At 49.5% G+C, this 12,933-nt stretch overlaps 2 protein-coding genes across 2 annotated transcripts; both read left to right on the top strand.

Moving 5' to 3' along the window:
• The first annotated feature begins 3,910 nt into the window (after positions 1-3,910).
• LOC149356312 (uncharacterized) lies at positions 3,911-5,848 on the top strand. The gene has a single exon (XM_089577766.1). It carries the CDS (start codon positions 3,911-3,913, stop codon positions 5,846-5,848), a length of 1,938 nt encoding a protein of 645 aa, XP_089433892.1.
• A 425-nt stretch (positions 5,849-6,273) lies between these two features.
• On the top strand, positions 6,274-7,365 carry LOC149356311 (kelch domain-containing protein 3-like). The gene has a single exon (XM_089576304.1). It carries the CDS (start codon positions 6,274-6,276, stop codon positions 7,363-7,365), a length of 1,092 nt encoding a protein of 363 aa, XP_089432430.1.
• The last annotated feature ends 5,568 nt before the right edge of the window (positions 7,366-12,933 follow it).

Genomic DNA, 12,933 nt, shown 5'->3' with positions numbered 1-12,933 from the left:
GACGGACGGACGGATGGATGGATGGATGGATGGACGGACGGACGGACGGACGGACGGAAGGACGGACGGACGGACGGATGGATGGGATCGGGTCGGACAGGATCGCATCGGACCGGATGGGATGGATGGATGGATGGATGGATGGATGGACGGACGGACGGACGGACGGACGGACGGACGGACGGACGGACGGACGGACGGACGGACGGGTGGGTGGGTGGGTGGGTGGGTGGGCGGGTGGATGGATGGATGGATGGATGGGTGGGTGGGTGGGTGGATACGTGGATGGGTGGATGGTTGGGTGGGTGGATGGGTGGGTGGGCGGCTGGATGGATGGGTGGATGGATGGATGGATGGGAGGGAGGGTGGGTGGGTGGATGGATGGATGGATGTATGGACGGACGGACGGATGGATGGATGGATGGATGGATGGACGGACGGACGGACGGACGGACGGACGGACGGATGGATGGATGGATGGATGGACGGACGGACGGACGGACGGACGGACGGACGGATGAATGGGATCGGGTCGGACAGGATCGCATCGGACCGGATGGGATGGATGGATGGATGGATGGTGGAAATTCCCACCATGCTCAGCTTTCTTTATTTATTTGTTCGACTGTGTTGTAAATTTTTAATAAAATTCGCCTTTTCTTTCAATACGGTTCCTTACACTTCTAACCTTTTGTCACCTCTCTTCTTTTGAGTCGCCAATCATCCAATCGTTTTTTGCTAAATTCCACCCCAGATTTATTTACATGACCACTGTTATCTTTAAACCCTAGGGCTGCAGGAAGAGTGACTGTGCCTACATCGACATCCGGATGGATACCATCACATATGAGTAAGAGGTGTACAATTGATTCTATAGATCTACCACACAGCACATGTGCCATCGTCTTCGCAAATTTTTTTGTCGCTCCGCGTTCTAAAACACCTGGAGCTAGTTTCAAAGAGTAAGGCATTGCCTCTTGGGTTATCGTAGAAAATTTTTTTCTTGATCTGCCTATTCCAGCATCGATATGGTTCAACACTAGGCTTCTTTTCTTTGAATTAATTGAATTTTGAACTTCCCTGTTTTTAACCTGCAATTTAATGCTCTTTCCTTCTCAGTCTTCTGGTCGGGCATACTTACTGGATAGTTTCCTAGTTCTTTTCCGTCACTGTGAGTCAACGCTCTTTCTGTATCAGTATTTAAATACCTCACCTGCCCACCTGTTATCGTCCAATTTTCTCAGGCGTTCTTCATATAGTATTTTACTCTGAGCTTCCCTTGCTTCGAACGATGCCCAGCCCATATCCCCTTGTACTGCCTCGTTTGTGGTTTTTCTATGGGCACCTAGTGCTATTAGATCAACAACTCTCTGATTTATGTCTAATCTTGACTGAACTTCTGCCCTTAAGCACAGAACTGCATTGCCGAAAGCAAGCCCAAGCACCACTATTCCGTTCTAAATACCTCTCAGTACTTCACATTTGTTGTACCCCCATAATGCCCTACGTTACATTATCCCGACGTATCTTTGCCCTTTTGCCCTAAGAGACTGTTCATGCTTTTCCGTGTATATCTGCCTTTCGTTTATTCATATCCCGAGGTATTTGAATTCGGCCACTGTGGGTATTTCGTGGCCTTCTATTATAAGCAACTAATCAGTTGTATCGTTGAAACTTATCACACCTTACTTATTTGAACTGAAACTGATACCTAGAGCGTCTCCTTCGTCTTCGTAACAATTAACCAAAGTTTGAAAACCTTCCTGGCTACCTGATAACACTACAATATCATCCGCATACATTAAACCCGGGTGCCGCTGCTCAACAACAGTCCCGCCTAATCTGTACGACAAATTATAACCTAGGATAGTTTTCTGTAGCCTTCTGTCCATATTTATCACATAAAGCATGTACAGCAGCGGTTATAGAGGACAACCTTTCCTTAATCTGTTTTCTAGCCCCAAAGTTGTGGTACTTTTTTTCTCTTCCCTTGTAAGTTCAACTTTAATATCTTTGTAGATTTACTGTAGGAAATATACCGTACCTAGGAAATAACCCACACCTACATCTTTTCGTATGTTCCACAGGAGCTCCCTGTTAACGTTGTCTTATGCACCACTTAAGTCCCGAAAGGATAAATATAGAGGTCTCCTTTCCGCCTTAGCTATTTCTATACATGGGGTAAGCACGAACAGGCTATCATCTAAGCGCTTACCCCTTCTTCTGAACCCATTCTGATGTTCTCCGAGTATCCTGCTACCATCTGCCCTTGACTGCATTCTTAATTTCACTGCCTGCATTGCCGGCATGTATAAAACAGATGTTTTCGTAATCGGTCGGAAGGATTTTATGTTCATCTTAACTCCTTTCCCTTTATGAATCAAGTTCATTTTGCTGTCTCCAGCAGTGCGGAATTTGCTTATTTGTTATGACTGTCTCCAATTCGTTTATCAGCGTCTCCTTGCTTCTTGGGCCAAGTTCATTAATCAGCTGAATTTGAGTTTTGTCTTTACGTGCGGATATGGATTTAGGAATACTTGATTCCGCCTTTTTCTAGTTAAGATTAGTCCGTTATAAGCTGTTGTCGATCGTGGTGTCCTATGTTGCTCGCTAACTTGGAGAGATTACCCTATTGTCGTTACTAAATGACGCAGCTATAGCTGACGTAATTGTCTGTGTCTGAACATTTTCCCTGAGCATTTTTAATCTGTTCCTGCTTTATTTGATTTGTTTTTCCTAACCAGCTTATATGGTTCCAGAATTTTCTTGGCCCCTTTATTTGCATCGCAAACTTCAGCCAGCCATTGACCAGACGACTAGTTTATTTTAGCCTGGACGAGGCCTGAACTTGCCGTTTTCTTTTCGTCGATAAGGTGCCCACTTTTGCCCCATTTCCTCCTCAGATAACTGCGACCTCTTTACTTCACTGTATTCAGTTGAAGCCGCCCGTCGTTGTTGGATGGCCTCCTTAATTTCCATATTCAACCAGCTGCGTGGCTTCCTCTTTCATCTCCAGCGGTTTACTCCTTTCGGTTTGGTTTCGTTTGGTTTATGAGGGTAAACGTGCCAAAGCGACTCCGACTATGAGTGACGCCGTAGTGAAGGACGCCGAAAATTTTGACCACCTGGGGTTCTTTAACGTGTCCTGACATCGCAAAGTACACGGGCCTCTAGAATATCGCCTCCATATAAATTCAACCGCCGCGGCCGGGATCGAACCCGCGTTTTTCGGGGGAGCTGACGAGCACCATAACCACTGAGCCACCGCGGCGGTGTGGTTTACTACTTTTACTTGTTTCATTTTTGTACTGATGAGTCGTTGTAACTGCGTATAATCCCACTTTTCCATCCCACTTTTCCATGCAGTGGAATTTCTCCTCCAAAGAAATTCTAGCCGCCGCGGCCGGGATCGAACCCGCCTCTGTTGGGTCAGCAGCCGAGCGCCGTAACCACTGAGCCACCGCGTCGGCGCACAGATAAGCACTGAAAAAGTATAGCTGCCGACTAGAATAGACCCCGGCCACTATATATGTCACTGAGCGGGATTCTTGTCTTTATCCTGCACTTATCCTAACAGCCTAAAAACTAAACACACCCTACTTTCAAATATTAAAATAACATACTCACGTATGCGACAGCGCCTAACCATGCGTCCGCACAACACGGCTGTCAACTGTCAAACTGTTGGCTCGCAGTGCCCTCTCACGGTGACCAGTGGTGGTGCAGTCAGAAAAAAAGCGCACGCGTCGAGACAGGCCGTGATCCTCCATAGAGCGCACTTCGCACCAGATTTGGTGGGGCGCGGTAGTGCAGGAGCACCTCGTCAGTTGCGTTGCTGGGTGGTTTCCACAGGTGGAAACCACCTCCCACAATGTTTGGCTTTAGGGCTAGCTTATCCACGCAGGACATGATGCTCCAGCTTAAGATGGAGGTGCTCGACCCTCCACGCGGAACTGGGACGAAGGCAGTGCTCGGGCTGGACCTGAACAAGGCCTTCGATAACGTTTCGCACGAGGCCATTCTCACGAACTTCTCTAAAATAGACCCGGGAGAACGGACATTCAATTACGTCCGATTATTCCTATCCGAGCGGACCGCAGAGCTTGTGTTAGGTGGCCTCAAATCGGAGCCCATTCCTCTTGGCAGCCGAGGCACGCCACAAGGCTCGGTGCTCTCGCCTTTCCTCTTTAACCTTGCACTTATTACACTACCCCCCAAACTTGCCGCCTTGCCGGGGCTGCAGCACACCCTATACGCGGACGACATCACCCTGTGGGTAACCGCTGGGAATGACGGCCAAATAGAGAATACCCTGCAGCAGGCAGTTGACATAATTGAAACTTACGCGTCTGGAGCGGGTCTTGAATGCTCGCACTCGAAATCGAAACTGCTGGTTCTTAGAACCAAGCCACGCGGTAGAAATTCAAACCTGACCCCACCGACCCCTCTCAATGTATATGTGCAAGGACTTCCGGTAAAGGAGGTCCAAACCATACGCATACTCGGCATGTTCATACAGAACAATCGAAAAAACACCGAAACAATCAACAGACTCAATGCCACGGTCAATCAGACTGTGCGGCTAATCAGACGCATCTCCAGCAAAAAACGAGGCATGAAAGAGAAAGATGTATGTCGACTTGTGCAGGCTTTCGTGCTGAGCAGGATCGTCTACTCCCTCCCTTACCTGCAACTGCAGCTGGCGGAAAGAAACAAGGTCGAAGCTACAATCCGGCAGGCCTACAAGGCGGCCCTTGGGCTCCCGCACAGTACGTCCACGGAGAGGTTGCTGGCCCTTGGGGTTCACAATACTCTCTCGGAGTTGTGCGAGGCGCACCTCGTTTCACAGCTCGGACGACTCACTCGTACGAGCGCGGGAAGGGCCCTCCTATACAGACTAAAGATGTGCGAACAGCTCCCAGAGATAGACTCGAAAACACAGTTACCCACGCACATCAAGAAAGCTCTTTTGATCAAACCCCTACCCAAGAACATGCACCCCACGCACCACGAAGGCCGACGAACAGCGAGGGCTCGCGCACTACACACCAAATACAGCCGACACGACAACGTGGCGTACGTGGACGCAGCGGAATACCGACAAACCCCGAGAAAAGCATTTGCAGTGGTCGCGGTGAACGGGAACGGCGCCCCGTTGGCGGCCGCGTCGGTAGAAACCACCTCCTCCGAGACGGCGGAGGAAGCGGCAATAGCCTTAGCTATAGCGAACACGCGTGCTGATATTATATTCAGCGACTCCAAAACAGCCATTCGCAATTTCGCGAGGGGCCGTATCACATCTACCTCACTCCGCATCCTTCAAAACACCCGCCTTCCGATTAGAGAAGTTGAATTGATCTGGGTCCCGGCCCACTCGTCTAATCCGGCGAACGAGGCGGCTCACGCGCAAGCCCGAGGTTTCATCGACCGGGCAGTGAGCGCGCCCTCCGACCCGAATTTCACGAGGGACGGGTTAATCTCATTTCATGACATCACCCATCACTTTAGGCTGGAGAGGCGCGCATGTCCCCCTCCCCACAAGTCGTTAACAAAAGCGCAGGAAGTCACCTGGCGCCGTCTTGAAACACGCTCCCTTCTCAATCCGGCTCTGCTTTCCCTCATGTACCCTGGCCAGTACGATCCAAACTGCCACAAATGTGGTGAAAGGGCCACCTACGACCACATTCTGTGGAATTGCGCAGATGATCCGCCTCCGGCGGAGTTGATACAGCTCCCTTCTCCCGAGCGGTGGGAGGCCGTGCTGGTCAGCTCGGACCCCAAGATCCAAGTGTGGGCAATAGAGCGGGCCAACGAGGTCGCCGCTAGCCATGGGCTAGCGGCCATCTAGTACGTGCCTCCGCAACCTGCTCTCGACGCAATAAATGTTTTCCAATCCAATCCACAGGTGGAGCTTCGAGGTATGAAAGTCACCGATGATGCGCAAAGTGCTCCTGAAAACCCTGTTTCCAGGATTGTTTGTGCGAAGGCAACACTGGAAAATATTTGGAATGAAATATTCAAAAGTGGAAGGTGAAATTCGCAAAGTCGGCTAAAATTGCACCATATGGCATTGGCATCAAGACTTCGAGGAGAAGAGAAAAAGGGCCCACGAGATTTCGAGCCACGAGCTGGGGTTCGAAATTCTTCTTCTCCCTATTTTACTGAAAGAGAAGAAGTATTTCGAACCCCAGCTCGTGGCCAGGCTGGTCGAGGGAAGAAGAAGAAACAGAAGGCGTGGCAGCTGTCCGGCAAGAAGGAAGTAATCACGTTAATATGTGGACGGTGCGGCTGACGCGTGGACCGCGCCACGTAAACCACGCGGCGGTTGCCGTCGGCGAGAAGGTGTACTCGTTTGGCGGGCATTGCACGGGTGAGGACTACCGCAATCGCCAACCGATGGTCGTCCATGTTCTGGACACCGTATTCCTGCGATGGAGACCGCTAGAGACGGAGTCCAGGGCCGAGGACATGCCCTTCAGGAGGTACGGCCACACTGTTGTGGTTTACCGTGATTGTGTGTACCTCTGGGGAGGGACAGACGACAGTGGACACTGCAACACCCTGTACAGCTTTCTCACGAACGCAAGGATCTGGACGAGACCCAAGGTACGCGGCCAGGTACCATCGCCGCGTGACGGCCATTACGCCTGCGTCATAGGGCAGCGCATGTACGTCTTCGGTGGCCTCCAAGTGGATCGTCTCTTGCAAGACGTGCACATTCTGGACTTGGAAAGCATGCGGTGGCACCCCGTGAGCACCAAAGGCGTGCCGCCGCTGTGGCGGTGTCTACACTCTGCCTGGGCCATCGGGGACCGCATGTACGTGTGGGGAGGCTGCAGTGATATTCATTACAAGATCTACTCCCACCACCTGGCCTGCCTAGACACGGTCACCGCCAGCTGGGAGTATCCAGAGACCACAGGCGAGCTGCCCGTGGGCCGTGCCAGCCACTCCTCATTTGTTTACAGGGATAAACTGTACATCTTCGGCGGCTGCAATGAGACCCTGATGGCCCATTATGAAACCATCCACAAGTACAGCCCCGAAACATCGAGGTGGAGCTTGGTAAGCACTCAGCGGCCAGGCCCGTGTCCAAGAAGGAGTCAGTGCTGCGTACTGGTTGGTGACAGGCTGTTTGTGTTTGGCGGGAAGAGTCTGAGAAACAACTGCGTGAGCTATGTGTACAGGGACGAGTTTCTCTTCGTTGAGTTCCCAGTTAGAGACCATTGTGATCTCTTTGTCCTGGACTTTAAACCTACATTGAAGACTCTTTGTATACTTAGCATCATAGAAAAAGGCCTTAATATCAGGGATCTGCCGCAGGACATTAAGGAGGATATCCGAACCATGACATATCCATATTAATCTGTTTGCTGATGACTGCGTTGTATTTTGCAAAATAAAATTACGCGATGATCCTAATCTTCAAAGGGATATTGCGTGCATTTCTACTTGGTGCAATAATTAGCTCATGGACCTAAACACCGACAAATGTAAAGTTCTGCGAGTATCCCGGCACGCTAGCAATACTTGCAGGTACTACTTAAATAACGTCCCCGTAGAATCTGTCACTGCATATGAAAACTTATGCGTCCACATTTCTGCAGAGCTCTCCTGGTCGCTCCACATTTCGAATGTTATTGACAGTGCTAACCGCTTGCTGGGTTATATACGCCGAAAGATTAGGAAAACCTCGTCTTCTCTTAAATAATTGCTTTACAATACGCTAATTCCTTCAAAAATGGGATATGCATCTGCTGTTTGGGATCCCCACTACAATAAACTAATTGCTTCTCTGGAGATGGTCCAAAACAATGCGGCACATTTTATTTTATTTAACTTTAATCGTGGCGCAAGCGTAACCAGCATAGAAACCCACCTCTCTTTGCAGCCTTTACCGTGCCGAAGAAAAATTATTCGACTAAGTCTTTTACATAAATTCTATACTATCATTGCATCCTACGGAACGCACTCATATCTAATCCCCACTAAGTTTCAATTCGCAGGGATCATCACCGCAAATATTGGAATTTCAACATTTAACACCTCATCAGCATTTCAGTCCATCTTGCCTTGTGCTTAACGTGAATGGAACCACCCTAGGAGGCCGCATTGCTCAGTTCCGACACGGACATGCAGATCCGGGTTGTGACAAGAGCCCTAAATGTCGACGAACGCCACGCGCTCATGGCCTCTTGATTGGGCTATAACCCCACGCCGTCAGCTGCATTTGTCGGCGGAAATAAAGTTTATTCTCCTCCTCGCACTGAAATCGTCTACATCAATGAGAACCAGCATTTTCGCAACTCATTAGCTAACATTGTATAAATAGCAGAACATTTCTGTAGCTCATTTTATTGTCTATGTGTTTCTTTTTTGTGTTTTTTGTAATCACTCCCCTCTTTATTTCCTCTGACCGTGAGAGTTCAATGAATAAGTAAATAAATGTGGGCGAGTTTCTGTTAGTTGAGTTCAGAGTCGGAGGCCATTCTGATTTGTCTGTCCTTGACGTTGCACCTACACTGAAGACTCAGTGTGTGTACTTGCCGTCATCGATAAAGGCCTAAATATTGTCACAAATAAGACCCGAACCAAAGGGCTTGTCTCAGGCCGCAATGAGTGAAGCAGTGTCCGAGCTGCGAAAGCAAGCGAGTCCGTCACTTCTTCGTCCTCTAGGCGCCGCCCGGGGACACCTGGCAGCATCATCTCCCCTTCCTCCCAAAAAAGAAAGCAAACTTGTGGGCGCACTTTGAGCGAACAGGAGGAAGTAAACCAAGTGAACAAACGACCACGTGCCGCTCAAAATCTGCAGGCAATGATAAAAAGAGAAAGGGGAAGAGGCGCCCGTTACTGCGTAATGTAAGGCTTCATACGCAGTACGTGCACGACCACAGGCTGAGGTCGACGGCGGGAACTCGGCAGCCAGCCATCGGGCAGGGCTTCATACCTCACATCCGTGATACGGCGCAGCTGTGTGTACGGTCTAAACTAGCGGCTCACCAGCTTCTCCTGCAGGCCTGGGCGACGTACTGGTGTCCATACCCACAATTTGTCGTCGGGGTGGTACTCGACGGGTCGATGTAGTTGGTTGTAGCGTTGTGCATCCGTTGCCTGCTGCCATCGAATGTGCATACGGGCCAGTTGGCGCCCTTCCTCTACGTGCCGGGTAAATTCCTCGGCGTCTGACGTGCGCGCCTGGTCGTCAGGGGTGTACGGAAGCATGGCATCTAGCATTGTTTGTACATCAGGCCAGTAGACGAGGCGAAACGGCGTAAAGGGAGTCGTTTCCTGAATCGGCGTGTTATAGGGAAACGTCACGTATGGCAGGATCTCGTTCCAAGTCTTGGGCTGTACGCCGACGTGCATCGCAGGCATTTCCGCTAAGATTTTGTTGAGGTGCTCCGCGAGCCCGTTTGACTGTGGGTAGTATGCAGTAGTCTTGCGGTGGGCCGTGCGGCTAAGCTGGAGCACCTTGTGCATGAGCTGCGGTGTAAACGCAGTGCCTCTATCGGTGATTACGAAGGACGGGCCGCCGCGTCGTAAAGTAATGAGGTGTATGAAGAAATGCGTGATTTCAGAAGATGTAATGCGCGGCATCGCATTGGTGTCCGCGTAAGGCGTCAAACAATCAGTCGCAAATAAAATAAACTTATTGCCTGAAGATGAGACAGGGAATGGGCCCAGAAGACCAATGCCGACTTGGTCAAAAGGTGTGCGAGGTGGTTTAGTTGGTTGGAGCAAACCTGCAGACTTTAGCGATGGCGTCTTACGACGCTGGCACTCACGGCAACCTCTGACGTAGCTGCAGAACGAGCGTGCGTGCAGTTCCCAAGTGGCAAGAGGTGGGCTCAGCATGTCAACCTGAACGGTCCCTGCAGGGGGGCGTCTGCAGCATGCAGAAGTTAAAAAAATAAAGAAAAGCTGAGCATGGTGCACCACCCCGTTTCAAAGGGGGCGCTCCTATCCGTCCATCCTTGGTGAGTGGCGACACCACGGGTTTCTGAGCATCCGCAGGGGACATCCCCGTAGGAGAATGATGGTGAGCAGTGCGTCACAACAACGGACCCAAGAACACGCGCTTCGCCGTGCGTGGCATCGCTGTGTCCGGGAAAAAGCGGATCCTGGTGGTTGAGCCACTGCCCACCGTTTAGATCTTTCAGGCCCCTCGGCGGAAGCAACAGACAAGTTTGGCCCCAGCTTCCTGTAGACGGCACCTCCGTCTTGACCCGACCGGGGGACACCGGTAGTCACCTTTTCCAGCCCTCCTCTACATGTTTCACTTTCCTATCTTCTTTCTCCCAACTGTCCTATCTCCTACTCTCTTCTTGGTTTTTCCTTTTCCTGGCGGCGAGGGTTAACCTTGTGTGGCTAACATCCCTGTGTTACGCCATGTTAGGTTATAGTGATGGTGTACAGCAGGCGTGGGCAGGGCTTTCTTCTAAGCTCCTGTCCCGTCCCCTTGTTGGGCTCCATTGTGGGTGGTTAGCACTGTTGCCGAACAAAATACCAATTTTATCGCTTCTAATTCTACCAAAACTTATCGCCCCGACAAAAGGAGGCGGACCGAAGTTATGCAGACTTCCTGGAAAAAAACAAAAAACCTTTGCTAATTATCATCTAATATACTCTGAACTTGAAGAAAAACCAGACCGAATCTTGTCCGCTTTCCAATTGCAAAATGTCTGACATGCCCTAGGCTTCAGGTACAAAGTGAGCAAAACAGGCAGTGGAGACCTGCTACTTCAACTGAATAATAAATTACAGCAAGCAAAGCTCTCAAACATTCAATCTATTGGGGAGGTCGCAGTCACTGTATATCTCTGGCCATAGATCGATGAATACCGTTCGAGGCGTAATTTCTGACACTGACTTCCTCCACATCACTGAAACGGAAATGATGGATGGTGTCGTTGACCAAAGTGTGGTAAATGTCCAGCGAATAACTATCCGTAAAGATGACAAAGAAATCCCTACTAAGCACCTGATCCTCCCATTCTATGCAAGCACTTCACAAGAAAAAAATAGACGTAGTTTTCCTGAAAATTAAAATCCGTCGACATATATGCAACCCCCGAAGATGGGGCAACTGTCAAAGATACGGCCATGGATCAAACAGCTGCCGCAGTCACAAAACTTGCGCGAAATGTGCCTCGGAGGAGCACCCAACTGGGAACTGTAAAGTAGAAACATTCCTCTGTGTCAACTGCGAAGGAGACTATCCTGCATACTACAGATCTCTTTCAAAATGAAAAAACGAAAAAGAAATTACAACAGAGAAAACAAAAGAAAACATGACTTTCAGAGAAGGCAGGAAAAAGTTGGCAATCGCCATTCTATTTGTATTCACTGCAAAGACACCATTCGCGGATGTGGTGCGCAGGGGAGGAGCACCACGCCCGGCTGCGGCCACTGCCCAGGCAAAGCCTCTGGCAGGGCCATCACCGACCCCGGCAGTCGCAGCGAAGGGTGCCGTGCCACCCCAGAAAAACGGCCCAAAAGTATTTCCGCTAGCCGCCCGCAAGGCGTCCCCAAGTCGGGAGTGGCCTCAAAACCGTTCACCCACAGGTTCCCCCCAGTCGTCCAGAGCCTCTAGTGAGGCAATGGATACAACACAAAGCTCGCCTCCACTGCAGCGGCGGCACAACTCTCTAGAACGAAAAAAAAGGACCCCTGTAACAGGACCCTGAAAACCGGGTACATAGGTTTTTAACTGCGCCCCCAAAACTTATCCAAAACGGCATTCCTAATAGGTTAGAACTTTCGGGGACTTTTAAAAAACTATAGCCACGAGACGGATCCTTTAAACTCGCTTTCTCATGTGGCTTTATGCCTACAGGAAACTAACCTCGGTTCAAAACATACAAACATTTAAAAAAATCAAGTCTTTCCGTGTGACCGAGAGCAAGCGAGTAGGCTCTCTGGAGGTGTTGCGATTATCATCCAGTCCAATGTTGCAACCCGGGAAATCAAATTAAAACCAAATACGAAGCTGTCGCAGTCACTTATTCATTTTAAAACTATCACAATATGTTCCATATATCTACAGACACACTTACCAGTTACTCTTAACGACTTAGGAACACTTCTAGAATACGTACCAGACCCGTATCTGTTAGTCGGTAATTTTAATGCCCACTCCTCTTTCTGGGGAAGTGAGGGACATAGCACAAGAGGTCGCATTTTAGAAGATCTTATTCTACCCAAATATATATGCCTGCTTAATTCAGCAAAACGCTCATAATACTCCCCAACGACTGCAAAAATGAGCTGTTTGGATTTATAATTTAGCACTCCATCTGTTTTTACTCATTTAAAATGGGATGTTCTGGATAACCCATGCGGAAGTGATCAATTACCAATAATTATTAGCCTGTCGTCCTCACCGTCAATCATCCCGAGCAAACCTCGGCATTTGAAGTTACACTTCGCTGACTCGGTACTGTTCTCTGAAAACTCCAGCCTGCGCACTGTACTGTGGCCTAACAATGTGTATGTGTGTGTGTGCATTGAGAAAACTTGCTGGTGTCGGTTAGAAATATACGCCAAAAATACATATAGACGTTTGTAGCTTAGAACAATTTGATGATGTGTCGGCCGCCCGACCGGCCTTCGTAAGAAAAAGGCGCGAATGCTTAACTGCGTCATATATATAGGTTGGCGATATCAACATGGCATTAAAATAACAATAACAAAAATATGTACTCCTAAAAAGGCACGTGGCGATGCAGTATCATGAAACTGCAATGGCGAAAACAAGATGTGATTACATATCGTGATCCTCGGCCACTACTATCCCCGACTACTACTCTCGCCCTTTTCGACGCAATACGGGTTACTTTCGCTAAAGGCATTCCATTGGTGCATCGTTCTGACTGACGGGAGAAGGTTGGGCGTAGCCTTGGCGTCGCGTCGTCTGCACAAAGCTTTACGCAG

This window comes from Amblyomma mixtum, chromosome 3 (assembly GCF_055824585.1).
Source record: "Amblyomma mixtum isolate Tamu chromosome 3, ASM5582458v1, whole genome shotgun sequence".
Classification (NCBI taxonomy): domain Eukaryota; kingdom Metazoa; phylum Arthropoda; class Arachnida; order Ixodida; family Ixodidae; genus Amblyomma; species Amblyomma mixtum.
The sequence above is the reverse complement of the archived record's forward strand: the minus strand, read 5'-3'. Positions and strand labels throughout refer to the sequence as shown.